General features: G+C 45.7%; 4 protein-coding genes across 6 annotated transcripts in view; all 4 read right to left on the bottom strand.

The window, feature by feature from the left end:
* The window catches only part of fmnl2a (formin-like 2a), a 39,149-nt gene extending 30,406 nt beyond the window's left edge, over window positions 1-8,743 (bottom strand). For 2 of the 3 annotated variants that reach the window (XM_060040257.1, XM_060040258.1), the window contains exon 1: window positions 8,172-8,743. In XM_060040257.1, the coding sequence (XP_059896240.1) occupies window positions 8,172-8,285 (114 nt within the window). In that variant the 5' untranslated portion in view covers window positions 8,286-8,743. The remainder of the gene's footprint in view (window positions 1-8,171) is intronic. The other variant, XM_060040259.1, reaches the window with a different exon arrangement.
* Window positions 8,744-9,925: 1,182 nt separating this feature from the next.
* On the bottom strand, window positions 9,926-13,905 carry sumo3b (small ubiquitin like modifier 3b). Its single transcript, XM_060040263.1, has 4 exons — window positions 13,494-13,905; window positions 12,834-12,962; window positions 12,586-12,657; window positions 9,926-11,065 (listed from the first exon to the last, which is right to left on the bottom strand). The coding sequence occupies exons 1-4, from the start codon at window positions 13,665-13,667 to the stop codon at window positions 11,000-11,002; spliced, it is 441 nt and encodes a 146-aa protein (XP_059896246.1). The 5' UTR covers window positions 13,668-13,905; the 3' UTR covers window positions 9,926-10,999.
* Window positions 13,906-14,038: 133 nt separating this feature from the next.
* On the bottom strand, window positions 14,039-16,701 carry pttg1ipb (PTTG1 interacting protein b). Its single transcript, XM_060040260.1, has 7 exons — window positions 16,499-16,701; window positions 16,059-16,114; window positions 15,840-15,948; window positions 15,603-15,705; window positions 14,939-15,004; window positions 14,767-14,813; window positions 14,039-14,421 (listed from the first exon to the last, which is right to left on the bottom strand). Exons 1-7 carry the CDS (start codon window positions 16,590-16,592, stop codon window positions 14,378-14,380), a joined length of 519 nt encoding a protein of 172 aa, XP_059896243.1. The 5' UTR covers window positions 16,593-16,701; the 3' UTR covers window positions 14,039-14,377.
* A 119-nt stretch (window positions 16,702-16,820) lies between these two features.
* myo10l3 (myosin X, like 3) overlaps window positions 16,821-24,038 on the bottom strand; it is a 62,410-nt gene continuing 55,192 nt past the window's right edge. The window contains 10 exon segments of the mRNA XM_060039469.1: window positions 16,821-18,601; window positions 18,723-18,914; window positions 19,029-19,490; window positions 19,591-19,714; window positions 19,831-19,967; window positions 20,383-20,590; window positions 20,804-21,101; window positions 21,480-21,603; window positions 22,482-22,639; window positions 23,093-23,287. Coding sequence (XP_059895452.1) covers window positions 18,497-18,601; window positions 18,723-18,914; window positions 19,029-19,490; window positions 19,591-19,714; window positions 19,831-19,967; window positions 20,383-20,590; window positions 20,804-21,101; window positions 21,480-21,603; window positions 22,482-22,639; window positions 23,093-23,287 — 2,003 coding nt within the window. The 3' untranslated portion in view covers window positions 16,821-18,496.

Here is a 24,038-nt window from a genome sequence, read left to right as displayed (position 1 = left end):
CATCAGACCCTTTCCTGCAGCGGAGTGAATGTCAAACGCCAAACAATGCTATTGTTTCAGGACATGATTGAAGTCGGATTGGGAATGAAATGGTATTACTGCTGAAGTCCCCCAAAGTCAAGTCCGAGCTAATCTGTTCATCATGTCTGCGGTCTGTTCATGAATGTAAAGAAAGTAACCCTTTCGACCCTGAACGTCGACTACAACTCCTATCAACAATTATCGTGAGACCTGGGATCGGATAACGCGCATCCGGATAACACCCACGGTCTACACCGGGAGGCGTCCGAGGGTGTTGGAGCAGATGTGCCGGACACACACACACACGAGAGAGAGGGAGAGAGAGAGAGAGAGAGAGAGAGAGAGAGAGAGAGAAGAGAGAGAGAGAGGAGAGAGAGAGAGAGAGAGAGAGAGAGAGAGAGAGAGGGAGAGAGAGAGAGAGAGAGAGAGAGAGAGGAGAGAGAGAGAGAGAGAGAGAGAGAGAGAGAGAGAGGAGAGAGAGAGAGAGAGAGAGAGAGAGAGAGAGAGAGAGAGAGATGAGGAGGGGAGAGGGAGAGAGAGAGAGAGGAGAGAGAGAGAGGGAGAGAGAGAGGAGAGAGAGACGGGTCCGGCACAGCCAGATGTTGGGTTGCGAAAGCCCTCAGCGGTCTCAGAGGTGGAAGTCCCTGCTCCTCGTCCAGGGAGGAGGGGGGAGCCAATACGAACGATGTTTATGTAACCGCTAAACAGAGGCTCAGGGGAAGGCCTCGCCGTCGCGGGATTAGGGCAATGATTTGGTTTTTTGTTAGACATAATTTAACGCTTTAAGTAGAACAATAACCAAGGAGTAGCGTGGGGGGGGGGGTCGAAAAAAACGAGCGGGCTTCCAAAAGGAGACGTCGCCAATGGGAGGTTAGCTCAGGTTGCACTTCAAGGACGGCTTATCAGCCATCAGCATGTCTCTCTCTGTAAATTCACAGCGACACTAAAGACTGGCTCAGAGTCCTAATCCTTTTCCGACATCAGATCCCACCCCGTGAACAAAAGCAGACAAGCAATCTGACTTGTCCTATTTACCACGTCAAGAACAATCACGTAGCATCACAAATATAGAGATGCGTTGAGATAATATTGTTAACCCCCTGAGGGGAGTAAACACAGTGAAAGGGTATAAGTACACCGTTGAAACTTATTGCAGACATTACGGAACATTCCTGAAGTGTCTCAGTGTAAGCAGCGCTTACTGTTATTATGTTAACACAGTACTTAGCTCCGACATAGGTGCCAAACCTGCCCTCATTGGTTTCACTTGTGTTTGGTGTGGAATGAAACTGGAGGCGAGTTAACTATTGTTAACTCACTATTGAGAAAACCAGAGAAGCCACTTGCTTACATCACCTACCAGAGCCACTAGTACCAGAGGCTTACTGTAACTAACCGCCATCCTACTGTTACAACCACCTAACTACCTTAACCACCACCTAACTACTGTAACTACAACTATTATAATGTAACTACCCCCCTAACTACCACCATCCTACCACAATACCACCATCCTACCATATGCACCAGCTACCTACCTTAATGAATGCAAACAGATAAAGCATGTGCTTCACAATAACAAAGAGAGAATGGATCTTCACTGATGAAAAGGCCAGGACCCATAATTACCTCTTAACTCACGGTACACAAGGAAACCAGTTTTCATCGCTCTGCCTAATCCACTCCACTTAAATGAAACCACTAATATGTTCTCCTAAACATCAAACATCAGCCTCTCCCCCTATTAATTCTTTCACCTGCAACCTTTCGAATATAGATAGTTTGAGTCAGAGACGTTTTGATTTCCCTTCAAGGTGTCTCAATTATAAAGGAACACATTGAACAACCAGTGTCTCTGCGGGAGAGTTTGAGCAGTTTATTGTAGAAAGTAAAGGCTGTCAGAGCGGATTCGGGAGATGAATGCCTAACGGCATCGCACCAAAGTTTAATAACATCTAGAAATCCCCAATCCGTCACAGAATGTCACCCGTCATGTTTTAATTAAACTCCCCCGGTTGATTGATTGAGTGCGTCGCCCCTTGTGCGTGCGTCCTAGCGTGCGTGATAGTTATCAGACATCTTCCGCCCATAACAGCAGTTGCTGTAGTGTTTCAGCTTTTGGGAGAAGGCATGTAATATGTTACCTAGGACCGCATCGAGCCAGGAAGTTCAAATGTGTAACAAGACTTCCCTCCTGCACTCCAGATGTGGAATCAGTCACCCAACCTAACCTTTTCTTTTTTGGGACTATATCCCAAGAGATTGAATAAATCCATCTGTTTATATCTGTATTTGAGACTTAATAGGGGTCTAAGCTTCATATTATTGATGAACAGCTTCCTGTTTTGAGGGTAAGCTACACATCAGCTATGGATACAGCTGTAAAAAGTTATAAAAGGGAAAGTCTCATGTTGTATCAAGCTGGGTAACATCTTTCAAGATGGTGGCCAAAAATAAACAATGAACCAGTGTCACGGTTCAGTCTCAAGCAGACGGACAGTAAAAATACCTCAGATGGATCTGTTATATTATAAACACTCATTAAACGGTCGCCTAATATCAGACCGTGACAAAGCCACTTGACCTAAAATGTAAAAAGTAAAACGTGATCGTGATGACCCCATAAAGACAGAGATAAGGAACACCTGGCATGGAAAAACATAATAAATGATTAATCAGACGCAGGCTAATGCTGAAGGCCATGTGTGTTTAACACTCGTATTGTGGCCGACCCTGATAAAGCATTACACCGCGAACAAACAACACACAACGTCTTTAATAGTAGATTACCCGCCGCTGTTCTCCCCTTTCTCACCGCAGCATCCCAGCATGCATTTCACCCCACGGGCGCCATGCCAACGGTGACTCTCCTGTTCCCATTGTGTGATTCTTGGGCCACTCCTGCTCTGGGCCACTCATCGTGTGAGCGAGCAGCAGAGAGACACCGGCCCGGGTCTGGGCCTTGCCCAAGCCACGTCAGCCAGCACCACCTGTTCCCAGCGCTGGAAAAGCCCCTACCACCCGCAGTTATGCGCTGGCCATGCCATAAAGTCTGCATGCATGCAACAGTGAAGGCTATTGTGCCGAGGTATGGCAACCACGTGAAACATTGGCAAATTATTTAATCCTCCGTAAATGATTTGAGGGCCGTCACGGGCCTCTGACTCCCCCCCCCCCCCCTCCCCTTGTCGCGCTGTCCTAATTATAGAACTAGTTTTAAGCAAGCCGGACATTTAACTGTCATTTTGAATGCAAATGTCCCATTTGGCTACGAAACTACGAGGAGCTCGACAGATTACAACAACGTCTACAAATTGAAGCTTAAGATCCGCGCGACGGTAGCGGAGGGGAGAGAGGAGGACGTGGGGCACCAGCCATGCCACCCACACAGTAAATGATTGTGGAAATGCCAAAGAAAGGTTGAGGAACAATGAGTGAATTGGCCCAACGGTCCGGGACGGAGGCCGCAAGACTCCGCTCACACAATCATCTGACCACCGCCACCCCAGTGGAGGCATTCAAACTCTGCTGCCAGTCTGGTGTCAGCGTGCATGCAGACGCGCACGCACCCCAACACTGGCCCATGTGCTGCCGGATGCGATTGGTCCCCAGGGCGGCTCATGTTGGACTCAGTTACAGCTAATTGGAGGGGAAGCATCCTGGGGCTTCAACTCCGGTCCAACGCTGAGTCCAAACTCCAGCAGACACACTCAATCCTCACACATGTACTGTAAAGCAAGCATTGTGCTCGTCGCAACTCACGGCTTAACACGCTTGGCCTTTAGCATGCGTGTACGCAGACACACACACACACACACACACATGAATACACGAACCGATGAGGGCATGTGACACGGCGCCGAAGCGACACAGCGCCGGCGACGGTGCTGGTCGCTCGTAGCCCGCCGGTTCTGGGTGCAGTGCCAGGCTCGGTCCCGGGCTCTCCGGCACATAATGAGACGCTCTGTTCCCCGGGCCGGCTGCACAGAACCCGGCTACTGCCCACCCTCTGCTGCACAGACAACCACCATTGTCCTGGTGTTTTAATGAAGAGTCAACATGAATATTCAAGGGGATGACAGGACAGACATTGGGCTGACTGGACGGTCAAAAGGGACACAGGAAACACCTCCTCCAGGTGCTATCACGTCGAGTCGGGTCGTGTGCCGAGGCCACGTCCTGGAGCAGACGGCACAAGGTCGTTTTAGTGTCTTCCAGCCTAAAAAACGTGCAGATCGTGGCCCCCTCTTCAACAAAGCAGCTTAAAGCTAATCTGGAGCCCATTGAGAGGACTAGCTATCAAAACAGCTAATTCTATGTTGCCCATATGGCCCGCTCAGACGAATAACATGAACAAACCTCTCCACTGCACTGATACCCAGTCCCTGTGTTGAGAAACTTCTGGCCTCCTGGATACAGACCAGGGACTTTCTAGATGTGGTCGCGAGTCTTGGTTCCGTGAGGGGTTGACGGTAAGCCGAAAGCCCATTCTTGGGTAATTTCGCCCGCAGTCCACTAGGACCGGCTAATTACATGACGCTACAACATAAATCAAACAAGTTCCAATATTTTATACAATGCTGCTGCAGTCTTCTGCATCTGGTGTTTAACCACTTTATTGGCCTCCACTCACAACAGTTTGCTGTGAAAGGTTGATTGATAAAGGCAATAACCACATGATATAAAACCGTATCGAGAATACGTTTCAAGTTTGTGTAAATCACGCATGTGCGCCAAGAAAGGTTCAAACCCCAACATCTTCCATCTTCCTTCTCTGATCCAAACCAACTCATTGTCTTTGTAGCATCGCTCCTGTCTCCCCGATGCTATGGTAACCCCTACAGAGACAGAAACCTGCTGACATTCCCCTCGTCCCCTGTGAAACCTCATGTGAAACCTCATGTGAAACTTCATGTGAACCTACATACGTTACAGCAGGAGGGACAGCGTTCAAGGCCACTTTCTCATGTTAATAACATGCAGAGAAAAACCAAGATGATTAGAACTTGGAACACAGTGCACGTTAAAACAAAAGACGGTATGTTATGTTTACGCACACATCGAAAACTACTGATTCCCTATTCAGACAAAGCACATTTTTGGGCATATATTAGATCTTCTTTCATGGCCAAGGGCATGTGCCAAATAGTTTCTCTTATCACGGTCGTGACCTTGCATTACAATTAGCCTGTGTCTTGTTTGAAACTCACCTTGAGCCCCAAGGATTTTCAAGACGCACACTTCAATAGGGGCTTTTCATTTGGTAGAAAACCGATTTAGCCGGAAGCTTGAGTTGACTTTTACAGTAATGTGTGTCCTCCCAATAGAGACCCATCTCCCTGTTTTCCGAAATTCAAGTAGAAAAATATTAACCTTAATTAGGATTATAAAATAACCCCCTCTTTGTGAAGAAAACACAAGAGGAATATTCTCTGTGCCAACCACAATAACTTCAGTAAATCCCAAACTACCGCCCTAAGTCGTTATTTTACCAGGCTCTTATTAGGAACCGTGGGTCCGTCTATTTCAACTAGTAGTGGATTCCAACCACTGGAAGCATGGTAACGAAATCAGTGCTCCGCCAGACCCCAGCCTAGCAACCCCAGCGTTGCTACACAAGAGCCTAACAGGAAGACACATGAGCTTAGAGCTGGGGATTGCCAATATGTCTAGAACCCAGGGGAGCGCTCCAGTTCAGGGGAGGGGCCGTCTCTCCAGGCCTGAGTCAGTCCACCTTAATGCAAGTCGAGGTCTGGGAGCCAAAAGGGTGCTCCGTCAAAGAACTACGTCACATTTGTAACTTCGTCATACGGTGCAAAGTCCTGTAATCCCAAATGGTCTCCCCTGTTATGAGTCAGGATCTGGACGGAGATCAATCCGTTCAGGCTGCCAGATCAGCCCTTATGTAAACACCCAACCCCCGGTCGCCTCAGCCCGGAGTCTAGGAGACTGACGGCACTGAACCAATAGGCCTGGCGACACCTGTGTAGTAGACAGGAATAGTAGGAGGCAAACACATCAGGAAAGAAACAGTGCACCCACATCTGACACCAGATCTGAGGGGGCTGATTCAAACCGTCGAGGGAGGTAAACGGGTCTCTGCAATGTCATTTTCTCTCCCGCCAGACTGTCCGTTAATGTTCTACCCGCCACTCAGAATGAGACGCCCACCTGTGTCAAAAAAAACCTGTGACCATCAGTGGGTGATAAGGAAATAGAACTTCAAACAGACGACCGCACTGGCATAGCACCTGTGGACACCTGTCTCACACCAGCAACACGGTCAAGGGTGACCGGTGTTTATATCCGACCCGAGGGAAATGTGGGAGCGTCCAACTTCCGCAACACCCTATGGAGCCCATTCTTCATCCCACTACAACTCCCCCCAGCGGCACCACTAAGCCAGCTGCCCACGCATGATAAATCGCTGCCCGTCTGGCCAGGTGGATCGGGGCAGACCTTCAAGCGGCCGGGTTGCCTGCTAATCATCTCCGCTGCCACTCGCTAATTAAATCAACAGAGCAGACAGCCAATAGGCCCGCCATGCATCGCGCTTTAAAATGGAAGAAAATAACACAAGGGCTGTGAGTTGTAGAACTAAAATCCTCCGGACACCTGCTGGCTTCCGTCAAGGTCCAGAGAAAAGCCTTTGGTCTGAGAGCAGGCGTTTGAGAGGAGAGGATTCTGAGAGGAGGCAGCCAGACAAGCAGATCTCATTCATCTATTTCTCTCTAGAGCTCAGCTATAGGTGTTGTTGATGTTTTCCAATTGAATCAATACGTTTTGAGATCATGCAGAAAGTACGCCTCACTCATTTGCTATACTTCCTCATGAATGTATTTGCTCCAAACCCGTCCCAGGGTCAACAGTTGGCCCCTGGTCAACAGCGAGGTCTGACAGGTAAATGTTATTTCCAGACAGTAGACCTTATTAGAGTAGATTATGACGAGGGCCTTAGTCTCCTGTCATGTTAACCCCTGCTCGGAAATCCGACAGCTCCCAGCCACTGAGGATGGAATGCATTAGGTTGACCTGCGACCAGAGCATGACACAACTGGAACGCTGTATGTTTGCGACTCCTGACACGACCTGATCCAATTTTGGTAAGTGGCTAAGGAGCTGAAGGTCTGAGCCACTGCATCTCTTAAGAAAACAAAGCCAGGTCTGTGCCAGAAACGGACAGCTCAGGGAGGTTGAAAATAAAACAACACAAGCCCTGAACTGTGTTGCTGTTTCTTCTCCAATCGGGGAGATGTTTACAGCAACAAAGCTGAAAACCATCTTCTAGTCTATTGGCATCAATCTGCTGTCTATTTTCGTGTTTATCAGCCGGACATGCCATTCGAGTTTGTTTCATATTACTGTCACTTTACAGAATTTAAATAATTGCAACCGTCTTACACTGTGTGTAAGTCGTTAGCTCACCCATTGATGTCGAACTGGAAATGTGGCTAATCAGCAATAATTTTCCTTTGTTTGTAATGGTAATGGCTTGTATGCCGATCTACAAAGCTGTTATGTTATGCTTTACGGTTTGTTTCTGACTGAAGAATGTCAAACTATGAATGACAAGCCTTTGCAGACACCTGTAAACACCCTCATATAACTGTGAGCTTTAAGGTACCCTATAATTAGTTATACGCCTATACATTATTCCAAACAATAGAAATGTAGAGGAGGAAGATCCACTGGGATTAGTGGCTGGATGTTCTGAAAAAAAAACTCACACAAGTCACAAAAATAACCCTTTCATAGCCAGAATTCTTAATGTGCAATATGAGCGCAAATTCTAACTGAGTTCAATAGACTCCGGGCAAACCAAATGGACTTGTTGAATCTAGATGGAGTACTTTGCCTTCTTGTAGCCAACGTTACTTTTCCAATATTGCTCTGATCATCGGAACAAGTACTTCATGCCTTCATGTCATTTACCAGAAAAGAAAATACGTTCTATAACTTTCTACGGTAAAAAAAAAAAAAAAAGAGGGGAATCCCGTAAAATGCAATATGCCGATCGGTCCAACAAAGAGGCAGCGTGTGGGCCAGCGGTCCAGACCCAGACACAGCTGTCCCCAGCTGCATGAGGCTACTGGGAGGAACAAAGCTTTGATGGGAACCACAATGACAAAGTTGTGTTACTGATGCCTTACCAGCACGATTGCAAATCTCTCCTCCAGTTCACTTTGTTCAGGCATGGGGAGCTTCGAGGGCATATGGTGACCCCTGAAGTCGTTGTGGTGATCCATACTCCCTGCGTTCCCCATCGTTGCAGTCCTCCTCCCTGGTGGACCTCTCAATGCGTAAAAGTTTCCGTTTTCACTCCACAAATCGTCTCACGGGTTCAGTGTTAAATTGTGTGTTTCGTTTTTCCGTCGGTGTCTTTTCGGGGTCGGGGCAGTTTAACGTGAAGCACATGTGATGAGAGCCGCACACCCGACTGTGCGTCCTGCGGGAGACCTCGTGAAGAGGTCGGAACTCGGGAAACTTCTTGGACGACCTGCGGACAGAACGAAACGCGTCCCCGCTATCCGCATCTTGCACAACTACGGCTCCACTCCCAGTAGGGAATAATGACGATGTGCATGATTCAGGCTTAGCAATGCCCGTCTGAGAGCGAGGCTAGTAGCTAATCCCTCCTAGTGCTGACCAGCTAGTTAAGGGGGTCCACGCACACCGCACACAATCACATCCCTCTCCACAATGAGCCCATTCAGAGACAAGCCCCCTACTTGGGCGTGCCAAAGCCCGTCACTAAGGAGACGGTGTTTTGTATGTTGCATTGTGGTACTTTGAGTCCATTGTGCGTCAATAAATCAAAAAGTCAAGATTTCATTAACACGAAATGCTGTTTTATTTAAAAACACAAAGGTATATAATCCTAGGGTCACGTTTTTCTGCCCCCTTTAGCCATTGGTGGGATGTAATTTGATATCCTGACAGGGTGGGGTCCAAGACTCCACATTAGTCACATGAGGATGACATCAACAACACATTGGAGAAGATCCAGAAGTTATCCAGATGCGCAGTGGTGTGGCGTTATTCACTGGACTCTGGAGAAACTCAACACTGGGCGTAAGTGAGCGCCATTAGGGATACAAGCACAGCTGACGCATTTCACATTATGTACCACATGTTGCAGATTTTCGAGCAATAACCTATTTTAAATGTCAGAGTGCTTGAGCTGTGTGCTCTACTGTCACACCAGACCAAACTGGCATGGTTGCATATAAAGTCTACACTTTGATCCACCGATGCACAGGCTATTCACCTGTTGGACATGGGCGCAAATGTGCCTTTGTGCTTCAGGTCCATGTCGCACTTGACGACTTGCTGAAGTTTTTATAAAAGGTGTCTGAGAAACCATAAACATTTTCAAAAGGTCAAAAATGACCCCACTGCCAGACCATTCAAAAAAATTAAAATAAACGTATAATCCTGATACATTTGAAAGTAGATAAACCGGTTACAACATTGAGAGCAGGACCCTATTCAGCCGTGTGTGATCATACTACCAAGTCAACAATCGAACAGTACATCCATGTACAACAGCGCCCTCTAGTGTACAATAACATGCCACATTATGAAATAACGTTTTTCAAATTAAAGTAAATCATGTACCAAATGTTTCATCACCTATTTATCTACAAAGCTTCAGTTTCAAATATACACTACACATGTGCACTAACTTGGGATACATAAATGTAATGCCTTTGGATAAGGCAATTACGTTTATAACAAAGCAGTACTGCAGAGTATAGCAATGACCACTTAAACACTCAAATTCAGTGGCACTCCCCTTAAAATTAGGCAATTTATTAACAGCATTCAATAGCGCTTGCAACCGGGTGTTGCGGCTTGAGGGATTGAAAGTACTCGACATAAATGATATATCAATGCAAGAGGCTAAGTACCAAACTATATTTATTGTACACAGTAAAAGGACAACAAAAAGAAAATGTACAATTATCTGTGAAAGATGTTAACCAATTCCCCCCAGCCTCTGAAGGCCAGTCCGGCCTCAGCCATCGGTCAGATCAGTGTGCCAGTAATGTCTTGACAAAGAACTCAAGAACTACTAAAAAGAGCAATGCCTCAATGATTAGGTTGTAATGTAGCCGATCATGTGAACAACTTAGATTTTAGTGAATGAAGCCTGTTGCGGATAGAGGACTTGGACACTGGGGGGGGGGGGGGGAATTCCCTTTTTTTTTTATGGCCAAAGGACTGAGGGGGCATGAAAACACAAGTGAACTTATCCCTGCTCCAACGTGACGTAAAGCCTTTAAGTAGTGGGATCGAACACCCTGACACTATACTGCTTCATTCGGAAAGCTATTCACGTAGCATTTTTGGTCCGGGTTACATTAACATCCTTTATTATCACTCCACTCAAGGGGAGCGACATAATTGAGGTCAAGTGTCCATATACATACTTCTCTTCTGTTCCTATAGTTAAAAATGGAATATGGATAAATCAGACATTAGTTTGACTGTTGCTCCTTAAAAGATGACTAACATGAGTTGTATGTATACGTTTATATATATATATATATATATATATATATATATATATATATATATATTTTAGGAAATCCAACATATCTTTATCTCAGCTCTCTTCCACCCAGTATACTGAACCGCAGAGTTTCACCGCAGGTACAGAAACAGACACTAAGTGGGCGATTTCATATTAATCTTAGGCATCGCTAACGGACCTCCCTTTGTGTTTCCCTGCGGGCCAGCTTGCTCGTGTCTGGAACATGTCATACTAGATAAATAGTACACACTACTTTAGCATTTTGAACACGGTGGCAATGTTAGGATCTGGCCACAACGAAATATCCCTGAATGAATTATAGAGCTTTCAGTTTGGGTGAAGGTAGAAGAAGGAAGGATCCAAAACAAAAGAAACAATGACAATGAGAGAAGAAGTCGCTCTTCCGGGGGTTGTGTCCTCTGAGGTTCGTCCATGGTCCTCTTAGGAGAAGGAGCCTCCCGTCTGTTGTTGAAATACATCAATTGTGTCTTCGTCCTCCATCTCCAACTGAAAAACACACAAATAAAACTGAGGCTCGGAACACAAACATAACAACACAACAGACATCCCCTCAACATCCATAGGGTATTATTTTAATCTGGCCTGTGACAATACACATATGGCCTTCAAGCGCCTTTATATGTGCATTGCTTCGGATGCCAAATTTATAAGCATCGGCCTACAGCACAACAGCAATGTGTTGTGGGAGTATACCTTGGTACCCTACCCATCCATTCATCAAGACAGGATGTAAAAAGCCAGCGTTGCCATACAAAGCACCTTATAGTAAGAGCATGACATGTTTAGGTGGACCTAGATGTCGACAGCTGTACATGGGGGACTTGACACTTAATTTCAGTTACCGGAGAAATACAACTGCAACATAATCACTATGATAAAAGTAAAGGTCATTTATTGCGGGACCATTAAGTATTAACAAAAGGCTTTTGCGATAAGAAAAAGCAGAGTCAGTGAGAAAACGTAAAACATAAATCGCACCACACTTCCCTTGCCGTTGACGTCAGGTGAAGAATAATCTTATTATCTAGTAAACCCGCTACGCTCAGCTGAGAAAGTAGTTTATGGTCCCCAACAGCGAGGATACATCACCAGGCCCTAGCTGCAATGACCACCCACTGGGCTGTGGCTACTTTAAAAAGGGAGCAATGCTTGCATTCTACATGCAAACCACAACGACCGGGCAACAACTAGTGCTTCACCATCCCATGTGTTAATACAGCAGTTTCTTATTTGAATAATACGCCTGCCTTGGGGTAAACTGTCAAGCAATAGGTGAAGAGCATCACAAGGCCTAAAAAAATTTTTTGTTTGGTTCCGGTTTCCGACCGACCCTGTGTGCGACCCAAATTATTTTATGAGCTTTATAAAAAAAAAATAATAATAATAATAATAATAAATTTGATGCAAACTATAATTACGTTTTGGTACAGCACCTCTTCATTCTGTACAAGGATGAGCGAATTTTCTCGTTTTTAAATGAAAACAACCTACCTATCATTCGCTGCCGCTGGAAAAAATAAAATAAAAAAATAAAATAAATTCCCTACCTACCTACCCATGACCTCAACTGACAACCAACAGGAACCAAACTTTTTTTTTTTTTTAGGCCCAATCAAGTGCCGAGGGGCAAGACAGTACTGACTGGGGTGATAAAATATCTAAAGCTTACACAATAACAATGTTCTTTTCCAGGTTAAAAGTCCTTAATTATTGTGATGCAAGTTTCCTTTGCCAATAGTAACCCTGATCTTACTATTAAATGAATAAAATAAAGGGCTGATAAAATGTGAGAATAAAATGTTTGGCCAAAAGTTTGACACTGTGGTTAACGTTCATCCTTGAGCAACTATTTTGAAACATAGACTTTGAGGCAATTCAACGTCAAGCCAACGTCAAGCCATTGGAAAATGTCCATCAGTTACTTATCCGAGGAGTGGGCAATACATACAACAACATTGCGGGACATGACAGAGGATAAAGAGTGTTTTCTGTCATAGGGCACCAACCTGTGCAGGGGTATCCGTCTCGTTGATTGGCTGTCCATCAAACCTAAACCTTATCTGACGAATCGCCAAGCCCTGCAAAACACAAGACAGACATGTTCTCAAAAACCAAACATGAAACATCAGACAAGGAGCTGGGGGAAATGTTGACATTCGGTTATTGATTGAAAAAAATGCAGCAGAAAAGGTGGCTCTTGAGTTTTCACTCGCCAGCCAAGTCATGGACTACATGACTTTAGTAGTAGACCCACCTGTCGTTCGCAGTATGCCTTCATTAACTTGCTGAGCGGAGTGTGCCTTTTGATTTTGAACTGTACGACCGACCCGTCTTGACCCGCTACTTTAAGATTAATATGGTCGTTCTCCGTCTTCACACCTTCCTGGAAAAGCACACACAAGCTCAGCATCCCGTGCACCACAACCTGCACTGAGGACCACCTACAGAACCGCACACAGACGAAACCCCTTGAGGTCTGCTGCAGAGGTGCGCGCACCACTCGCCTGGTGCTGGCTGAAGATGCGCACCCAAGGCTCTCCATCGGACTAGCATAGCAAGCTAGTCCGTGGTTAAACTGGCGCAGAAAGGCACAATGGCGCAAAGAAAAACACTACAAATCGTTCATTTATCGAACATCTTTTCTTCAGCAAACGTCAATATAGTTGATAATGTGTCAGACAAATAGTTTAGAGTAGAATGAAACCATCACAATGCAAGGATGTTCGCATATAAAAGAAAGATCCGCACATTTGTCCACCTTTGTGATGTCGGTCTGCCCGCTCAAATGCTGCGCTATCTGAAGATGGTTGGCTAGGCTAGGTTAGCCACAAAGCTCACGTTAACTCACAAAGGACAGTATAAAACAATGATTACACATGCACAATAGTTTATTTCATGGCAAACCAGCACCAACCTTTGGCTTCTCTTCAGACATTGTGCAGTTTTTCCCCGAGACCTCACTTCCAATGTGAAAACGGATTGCTATCCAGGCAGCGGGCAGTGCGTTGGCGGGTCTGCAGGCGGCTCTTCCTCGGTCTGTTAGGTTTCGACCGGGAGCGCGCACATTACGAAATTGTGATTGGACCATTCCATGTCACGTGTTTCGCATTTTTCGGGAACGTGGATACGTGTGCCCGCAAGCACATGTTCGCGTGCCCGTGGAGTCAGAAAAAGACAGGGACTATTTGCACAACTGATCATTCTAGGTTCGAACACACTGTTGATGTAGAAAATTCAGTTGTTTGCAAGTTTCATACTGTATTGATGTGGTACAAAATACTTCAGAACATACCATGAACATGTCAATGATGATCAATCTAAAAGTGGATACAAACATTATTGGACTATAACATTAGCACAAAAGTAAATGATAATGCAAGGTTAATGTGAAATATCATTTGCAATTCACAATAATAATTGCTAATACTTGGTTTACTAGCATTGCGCAAAAGTGACAAGTCAATTTAAGGCTTTACTCTTTTTGATAATGAAACATACAGCATAACAGAAACAAATGACTACAGTGGAAAACATAATCACATGATATCTATGTAAAGAGGCAATATAATGAAATGTGATTCAATGGAGTGCATTTTCAATTTACATGGTTTAACATCACATTCTTTATCTGTCATTGGCATGAAATAAAAATCTAACATCACAGTCTAACACATTCTACTTGATAGGAACGACAATCCACAGGGACCTAACGATACAACATCACAACAATTTCTGATTAAAGACACAATAGTTGTTGAGATTCTGTTACTATTGCGTCTTCTTCGCCTGGATTGTTTCTTAATTTTCATCCATGCGTGAATAAGGATTCCCCTTTGTAAGACCTATTAAAAGGGAAACAAAATTTCATTAAGAGCCCTGTGAAATATTTTTTACTGCTGTCACTGCAAAGTTTCAAGTTATCTATTAATGTTGAGTTAAGATTTACTTCTGGAATACATTTTAACTAGCATTTTATATAATTTATTACATCCTACAAGTTCCGATGGGTGACTGAACTATGACAAAGTCAGATCCCTCCAGTAGGGGGCGCCGTTAAATCATAAATTATTGAAGATCACATTTTAGCACCTTCGTCTGTTAATAAGTATACTGTTGATAAGAAAGGGAGAGTGTAATGTTTCCTTAAAAAAAAAAAAACAGGATTCAAGCAGATGAAGGTTTCTTACCATATTTCTGCCTGACTTCTTCGTGACGCACATTCATCTCAGACTTTCTGTTTACATAAAAACAAAAGGCACTTGTTAAGATCAAGGATGTCTGAAGGTTGAAGGTGACCACTGCAACTTGTTGATAACGCTGACCGTATCTGGAGTCAAGCAGTACCCAGCACTCAATTACCTCTCATCCTTGCGGGCCTTCCTCGCGTGCTCCTGTTGGGCAGCTCTTGCGTCCTGTCGCTTGTTCCTGGAGTTCAACATAATCCACAGAGTGAGCCGCTTAAAGGAACTCAAAAGTCCAACGGGACAAACTTGCTTGGCAGTTGGCCTCACAAGCAGAGACATGCTCGGAGTCTCGTAGCGTATAACAAAGACACCCACACAGGCAGGGATCTAACACCACGTGCACAAACACACACACACACACACACACACACACACACACACACACACACACACACACACACACACACACACACACACACACACACACACACACACACACACACACACACACACACACACACACACACACACACACCGTACCTAACTGAATAAACCATTCCCATTCCAATCACTAGTGAAGAGTGCATTTATGTTCAGCTTGAAGGTGGATTAGCGGAAATTAAGCCCATCTTGAACAACAGCATCTGAACTGAGCCGAACCTGGGCAAAGGCTGATGTAGGCTGACAAGCAACAATAGGAGTTCATTGTGTTCCTTCTTCTTGGCTGGGGAACTGAGCCAAATTACAAAGTACACTTAGCCTTGTGACTCGTGAGCCTGGTCACACAAGCTCCTCAGCTGATTTGATGAAAAACAAAAGCGGTTTAATTCACTGCTTACCCGATTTTTTCACATTTACAGCAGCAGAAACAGCAAACCAGGATGGCAATGATGATGATGCCTGCCAGCACTGACATGGTAATGATCAGGCTCTGGAAATTGACTGAAGATGACACCAAACATAACAAAGAGGGGACATGGGGGACATCATTATTACGACGTTGAGGGAAAATGGGACTTTGAGTGATACATGAAGAATACGATTTTTGTTTGCTGGTCAGAATCTTCTTGTCTTACCCCAGCAGAGACCCCATCGTGCATTATTTAATGGACACACACTGGGTTTAGGCAGGATGCTTCTCACAGGGTAGTCCACACATTCCTTCGTTGACATGCACCACAAACACTGAAACAGACATACAAATGTGCTCCTTTTATTTTCATTGAATATTGAACAAAGGCTTCTACGTTATAGTGACATTTATTTTGTATATATTTAAGTATTTCTTTACTTACAGTGACATTCTTAAGGCAGTCTTCACAAGTGGTGTTGGACTTTGAGGCACAAGGGACTGAAATTGGAATTATAACATAATAATGTGAGCTTATTCACAGCAGGGCATGACTGTTGTCATGTAATAACCCCTGCTGAACATGTAATAACCCCATGTTCAGCAGTATTGTGAGTACAGATACACTGAGTTTAAAGCTGAGCATTTCGCATCCAGTTGCGCAAATGGCAATTTACAGAGACACAGATTTAATTTATTACAAAATCAAATGGAAGCTAAATTTATTTGGTGTCGTGCGGGGAAAAAAAATACGAATCGCAATGATCCGGTTAAAGGGAGAAACGTGTTTGTTTTGGTCACGTTTTGATCCTGAGGTAAACTTGTGACCTGAGCCAATAACCAGAGGAGAAGCTAAGTGGCTAATGAAGTAGCAACAGAACTCACCTCCCGGAGGATCCACGGTCTGCGAGTCACCACTTCTGATGCCGCTCATGGTGAAGATCACAACTAAAAACGCTATTCTATACATTCCGGACATTTCGGGATTTGGCCAAAATTCTATCACTAAAGTAAAACTTTTGAGTCGCGGATTTGTAAGCAGCTGAAGAGGGGTGGATACCTTCCTTCTTTTTCTTTTTTTCTTTTTTATCAAGGTCTGACGTCACGGGCCCCATGGGCCAAAGGAAGGCTTTCACAACTCTTATTTCATGCTCAGTTTCATTTCCTCATCCACACCACAGTGAAAAAACAACCACAACCAAACTGCTTAATGAAATACAATAATTTATTAAAGCATATTTAAATTCAGTTATAAAACGTTGTCTTTTGTTCAAAACAAGCATAAGGAACAGTCGTGTTTCAACGGCAGGGAAGTCTCTGGAATGGCCGCCGGCAGCGTTACCAGAAAGCCTCCCTCTAGATCAGAGAGACTGGAGAGAGCAGTGGAAGACGGGCGGTGCTGTGACGTTAGGTGAAGACAATCTGTACAGTCTTAGTGGATTTCATTGTTATGGTGGACAATAGCTTGGCAAATGCATGTTTCCCTGCTTTAACATCATTCAGAGTGTCCCAGACTTCCTGACATAGATTAAACATTCAACAAGCACAGCCAGCCATAACATTGGGAGCTACAGCCTGTTCGTTTGAGACCTTATGACATTCCATTGATCACTTTGATGCACATACACTTTTGAGCACGTTTACATCCAATGTTGCATCAATCGTGGTACAATTTAGTTGTATCCGAGAACGCACAATTCATTCAGAAATCCATACATAAAACAGCATCATCACAATTAGTTTCTGTGACTGTCCTCACAACATCGGTGCTTGTGAATTCTCCCTGCCAAGCTCACTCTCTCCCGTCATCAATAGTCCACATAATAAATAAGCCACACAGACACTCGACACTATCTAAAAACAGACAAGATACATCCTTCAGACATGGGGTAGCCAAGCTGCGTCATGCTCGCTCCTCAGTCCTCAAGTAACAGCTTCAGTCGCAAATCATTTCAATGACCAACTCTGTTCAAAAATATAACAGATCAATACTGAGAAATAGTCTAACAGTAACGTTACACATACAAGCGGCAAACAGTTGTACAACCATTTACAGTAAATGGCACCTTTCGTGAAACGCATTGCCCTACAGGTTGGATTCCTCTCGTCTCTGCACATGTATGAGAAGGCAAACGTTTCCATATCTAGAAACATGGTATTGCCCCCTGCGTACATTTGTAAATGGCCATATACATTGACTATTTAGTCAAAAATGGTGGACGTTGGAAATGTACTGTGAAAACCCACTTAAGGCAATAAAGTGTAGATGCTGTTCTGTTCTTATGATGTGGTATCGCCCGTTTACCTGAGGGACTCTAAACTACGGACAGGGACTTAAAGGGGAAAATGCTAAATGATAGTGAAAGAGCTCATTGCTTTTTACAGAATTGTCCGAGCATGTTATTTGATTTGTTACGCATGGTTGACGTTGAACATATAAATGCACGCTTGGTCGAATTCCCACCCTGGTTAAGGTTTTAAATACAAAAAATGAAAAATACTTTTGAAGGACGATGACTACAGAAGGAAACTGTAAGCAAGATAACAGCTACCACCAGTGTAAATAACATGAGTAAGCGTCAAGGATATTCAAAACTAAGCCCGTATCAGAGGAAGCAATACCCTGTGGAGAAATTAGCTTATAGTTGTGCAGACGCTAGCGTTTTGTGTGTTGCAATAAGCAGGAGTTATTTTTGTCTTTCTGTACAAACTTTTGCAACCATTCTTCATATTGCCAAAGTTCGACAATATGGTTCAATGGTCACTCAAAGCTCTACGATTTTCTTCTGCAAGTGATTTTGCTTCGGGTCTTCCCTGGTCTTTCCCCCCATGGTCCGGTTGGGTCTGGTTCTGTACAGCACAGAACCTGTCCTGTCCTGACCATCACCGGATCCAGTTGGTTCCGTAGCTCGACACAGATCTCACGCTACAACGCTTCTTCACGATCATGTTGATGTAGGCCTTCATGATCTTGGTGATCTCCCCGACCTAAGATGCACAGAAAACCAGAAATTAAGAATCAAGATGTTCTAAAAGCAATATAGCAATCAATGTCCTCCAGCAGAACATCACACGTGTGGCGTTGAGCCCCACAACGATGTGAACGTACCTGTGGCGTCTCAAATAACATCTCCCTCTCATCCACGGTGATCTTGTAGGTGCAGGGCTGTGGAGCGCCGAAGAAGACGATGTGCTCGTACGGGAAGGTCTCAAGAGGCTTAGGGTCTCCTCTCTTGTAGACCGAGATGTTCTCCGCACTCACACTGAGCCACAGATCGTGAGGGAAGCCTCCCTCTTTGCACTGCAAAGACAACACAAACAGCCCTGTCAAATCGACTCTCATGTCAACATCACAGGCTTTTTAACTCTCTCACACACACACACACACATGACCAAACATCAAACCGGTCTTTACCTCCACATCAAACAGCGTGGACCCGTAGCCGGGCCACTCCTTGATGATGGTCATGTACTTCAGCATGGCTTGGTGCTGGTCGAGCCCCCGGATCCGGGACCACTTCTCCAGGATGCTGGCTCTGGTGGCCGACGTCTCCTCCTTGACCCACATCTCCAGCATCTGCTCCTCCTCCATGCGCTGCTTCTTCATGGAGCCCGTCTTCAGGCCTCTCCGCAGGGTGCCCTCCAGGAAGCTGGTCCTGCGGCGCTCCAGCGTTTGGCCCGTCTGGCCCGCGGCGCCGGCCCCCGCCTTGGTGAAGTGCAGGATGCGGCTGCGCAGGCGACCCATGGGGTACACGTTCTCCAGGGTCCAGTTGACCCGGGCCTTGTCGCCGTGGAGGAACTGCAGGCGCAGGGCCCCCAGGTGCTGCAGGGTGTCCTCCGGGGCGGGGAAGTGGCCGCTGGTCAGGCTCTCGTGCGCCTGAGGGGAGACCCGCGAGGGGAGGGTTTAGCGCCGGGAGGTGGACCTCACCTCTGGAGGGCTCTTGTGTGAGCATCCCTACGAGTGCATTGTGACTCACCTGCTCAAACATGAACGCAAACTCCACACCCTCCTTGGGCATGCTCTCCACGTCGAGGAAGCAGTAGAGTTTGAAGTAGAGTTTCCAGTGTCCTTCGTCCTCCTCTTCCTCACTGCCAGCCAGTCTTATGGGGGAAATTATTCAAATGATTAATTGAACTGCACGTTTGTCGTTTTAAACTTTCCATCTTAACTGGGCGGCATATTTGACTCAAACAATGTGATCTCTCGGGCGACTTACCGCTCAAACTTAGCCAGAACGTCAGCAACGATCACCCGGCTCTCCACCGCTCGGTCGATGTTGTTCTTGTGCTCGAACAGAGCGAACATGTTCCTGCTGTCCTCCATCGCCAAGCCTCTGATCAGCTTCTCCACCACCTGAACATCAGGGCATTGACGTTAGTCAGACAATAAATCGCACTTTAAACTTTGGCATTGCAGTGTTTTTGAAAAAAGCAGAAAATACAGCTACGAAGGTTCAACATTTATTAAGTAGGCAGATGCTTTTATCGAAAGCTAATCTGAAAAAAAAAAGAGGAAAATCTGAAATGAACAGGTAGGGCTTAGGCATCTCGCTCGAGGGAACCTGCAGGTAGTCTGCTGCAGACATTGGGAATCAAACCCAGCACCTTTCAACTCAAACAATCATAGGACCTACATTATCCGGCTCCTACACACATGAACTTTGTGCAAATTGAAACATTCCTTTACTGAAGGGATGTTCTCCTGTCTGTGCAGGAACATGAGATGTGAACCCATCCACAGCCTATCTACAGCCCAGTCTACAGCCTACCTCTCCAGCAGTGGTGTGGGAGTTGATGGAGATCTTGCAGGACCCCCCGCCGTGGCAGTAGACTGTGGTGGTCATCTCCTGTCTGGTGAGGAGGGCAACGATCTCTTCCTGGGAGGGCACGTACTCTCGGCACTTGGTCTTCTTTAGTGACTCGCTGATGAAATGGGCAAACAGTTCGATCTCTGAGCCAGGAAACAGCTCCTTAATCCTGTGGGATCACCCAAGATGAAGAAGTTTATAAAGACATGTGAAGGGAACACAGGCGAGATACATTCGGGTTGGTTGTTGCGATATGTGTTTACAGACTCTTAAATAGCGAGGAAATCGGTAAAGTTAAATTCCATTCTATACTGACCAAAAATACAGCAATAAAGGCATCTCTAAGACGGTAGCGGGTTCCGACTGAGCTCTGACACGATACCTTTTGAGGTGGAACTTGAGGTAGCGCAGGATACCCCTGCTCGGGAGGAAAGTGCAGCCCATACAGGAGAGCAGGTGCCAGTGGGCGCGATTGGCCAGACTGTTGGGTTGGGGAACGTGATTGGTCTGCTTGATCAGCTGACAGTAGACCTCGTCTCTGAGCGGCCGCAGGTCCTGGCAGGTCTGCAGGATGCCCTGGATGATGGGCACGGGGTCCGACACCGCCTCCATCTCCTGCAGGGAGTTGAAGATCTTCACCGCCTCGTCCTGAAGGCTGGAGTAGCCCTTCTCCTTTTGCACTGCAGGGAACGGACACAGACACAGGTTGGACTCCAAAACACACAGCCGGAGGTTCATTACATTTATATTTTCAATTTAGGTGGATTTTGCTGACGCTTTTATCCAAAGCGACATACACCCGTTCATTCACACATTCACACACTGACGGCCGAGTCAACCACGCAGGGCGACAGCCAGCTCGTCGGGTGCAGTCAGGGTGAGGCGTCTCGCTCAGGGACACCTCGACACTTGGACACTAGGAGGAGCCGGGAATCGAACTAGCAACCTTCCGGTTTCCAGTCAACCCCGCTCTACCTCCTGAGCTACTGCCGCCCCAGGTTCATGAAACTCGATACTAGTGTTTGACGGTGGATTTAACACCAGGCTTCTGCACTTACGATGGACACTGACGTCTCCGTAAGGCAGTGGTAGGAGAGGGGAGTGCAGGGGATGCTGGGTGTATCTCAGGATGGGGTTCCTCCAGTAAGTCTGCTCCACCGCCTCCACGTTCAGACTGCTCTCCTGGGGACGGAGGGAGGAGCGAGAGTCATCCAGCGGTTCATAGATCATTAACTCAAAATCCTAAGTTGTAGGCATTGCTGTAGCATGCAGGTAGCAGGAGGAAGCACTTAAAAAGGTTGAATGTTTGTCATTCAATTATTACATTTAATTGCGCCGGGGAATCTCACACAATCCCACAGAGTAATTCAATAATTTGCTTCCAAAGCATTTTTGTAGAACCTCAAATGGGTACAAAATGAACTGCAGTAATTCAGTAATTCAAACACAATCGGATCAATAACACAAGGAGCACTTGAGGAACAGTAGGAAAGCAGAGTAAAAGAAAAGGTACACTATGCACTCCCTCCACTATGTGGTGCTGTCAGCCCAATAGACAGATAATGTGCATTACCATTCCTCTACTGGCAACGGCTGTGTGTTTATACATTCCTATTGGACCGAACCCAAACACGGCTTTGAGAGTCTGACAAAAACATTACCAGATTAACAGCCGGCCCGAAAACATGTTATTCAAAGAGGTTGTCGAATAATAATGGCATAGTGTACCTTTAGGCAGCATCACCCCCACAAACACACACACACACACACACACACACACACACACACACACACACACACACACACACACACACACACACACACACACACACACACACACACACACACACACACACACACACACACACACACACACTATATTGAAGTACCTCACTTAAGAACTACATTGTCAGCAACCGGGTTAAGAAGCTGGCATGGATTCGAGTTGCCAAAGAAATGCAAATGAGAACCGGTTAAATAATAAGTGAATTCAACAGGCGTTCCTGGGCAACCATCATGATGGGTGACGTTGGGTCGTGTGCTCTGCGAGGGGTCTCTACCTTGATGTCCCTGATGAGCTGCTGGGTGGGGGTCTCGATGGGCACCTTGCTGTCGATGGCCCCCTGTATGGCGGACGCCCACCTCATGGCCTCGTTCAGCATCTTGGTGTACAGGCGGTACGAGTGCTTGCGCCCGTGGATGATGATGTTCCAGTAGCCTGTGTGAGGTCAGAGGGGCGTCAGACCGATGGGTCCATTCTTGGCAGTCTGCCCTTTGACACGTCATTCAGGGGTTAAAAGGACATTACACAAAGGAGAGACGTGTCTTTTTTATATTTTAGGGCTTTTAGCAGACGCTTTTATCCAAAACACTTCCAACGGTTAATCCACAGTCACATACGGAGTAAATCATGCAGGGCGATAGCCAGCTCGACGGGAGCGGTGTCTTGCTCAGGGACAACTCGACACTCAGATAGGAGGAGCAGGGGATCGAACTAGCAACCTTCCAGTTACAAGTCAACCTGCTCTACCACCTGAGCCAAGCCGAACACACGTCCGTTCCACGTTGCACGATCCTTGTTTCAGCCCAAGGCCTCGGTGAGTTCCTCGACGTTCCCCAACGAGACCTCTGGCAGGAACCAGAGGAGACCTCAGAGCGTGTGGAAACGTACCGCTCTCCTTGAAGACCTTCTCGTCGGGCTGGACGATGGAGCAGAGGCTGTTCAGCACCAGGGTGCCCAGCTTAGCACCGCTGCGCTCCGACGTCTTGTAGTAGTCCAAGGAGCTGGTGGTCAGGACGAACCAGCGCTTCTTCAGCTTCAGGGACGTGCTCTTGGCGCCCGATTTCATCTCTTTGTGGAGCCAGCCTAGCGTGAGATTTTCAAAGTAAAAGTTGAAAAGAAATGTCAATGTTAATAATATTAAATAAGTTCAGCAAATCAAAGTAGCACTACAGTGCAAATAAGCTATCTTTGCTTACATAAAGGTCATATATCCAATTATGGTTTCTGTTGATAGTAAACGCATGACTTGCTGTGCTTACTGAGCATTTTAGACAAGACAATATTTACAAAACACCAAAGTAATGCGTGTGTGTAAGCTTTTAGAGTTTAATTCGATTTAAGTAAGGAATGAGCTACTACGGGATAAAACGTGGTTGGTGATTCGGCCGAGGTGAAGCCGATGTTGCTTACTACGGCGGAAGTACATTATTTCCGATATTTTATTGAATTACAAACATATACAAATATTCCTCCACTGTGTTTTTGACCACATCCATTTTTTGCTGTCACGGTAACATTTGTTCGATAGTTTTATTTAACTGTTGATTTAAATGTTGGATTTGTAGTGCATTGATAAACAGTTAAAAAAACAGTTAAAAGTCAGAAGTGCGAAATAATACACACACTTGGCATGTCAACGACCAATCAGAATCAGGCATTCAACACATTGACTTTAACTTTAGACTTTATTGTCCGAAAGGGGAAATTATTTTCCACATCACAAGTACAGGTAAGGACCGCACACCGACGACAGTTAACAACAAACGGACAACAAACACAACAAAAATAGCATGCAGACAGACACTGTGGCATAGCAACAACCAAAACAACCAAA

This window comes from Gadus macrocephalus, chromosome 20, assembly GCF_031168955.1.
Source record: "Gadus macrocephalus chromosome 20, ASM3116895v1".
Taxonomy (NCBI): Eukaryota; Metazoa; Chordata; class Actinopteri; order Gadiformes; family Gadidae; genus Gadus; species Gadus macrocephalus.
The sequence above is the reverse complement of the archived record's forward strand: the minus strand, read 5'-3'. Positions and strand labels throughout refer to the sequence as shown.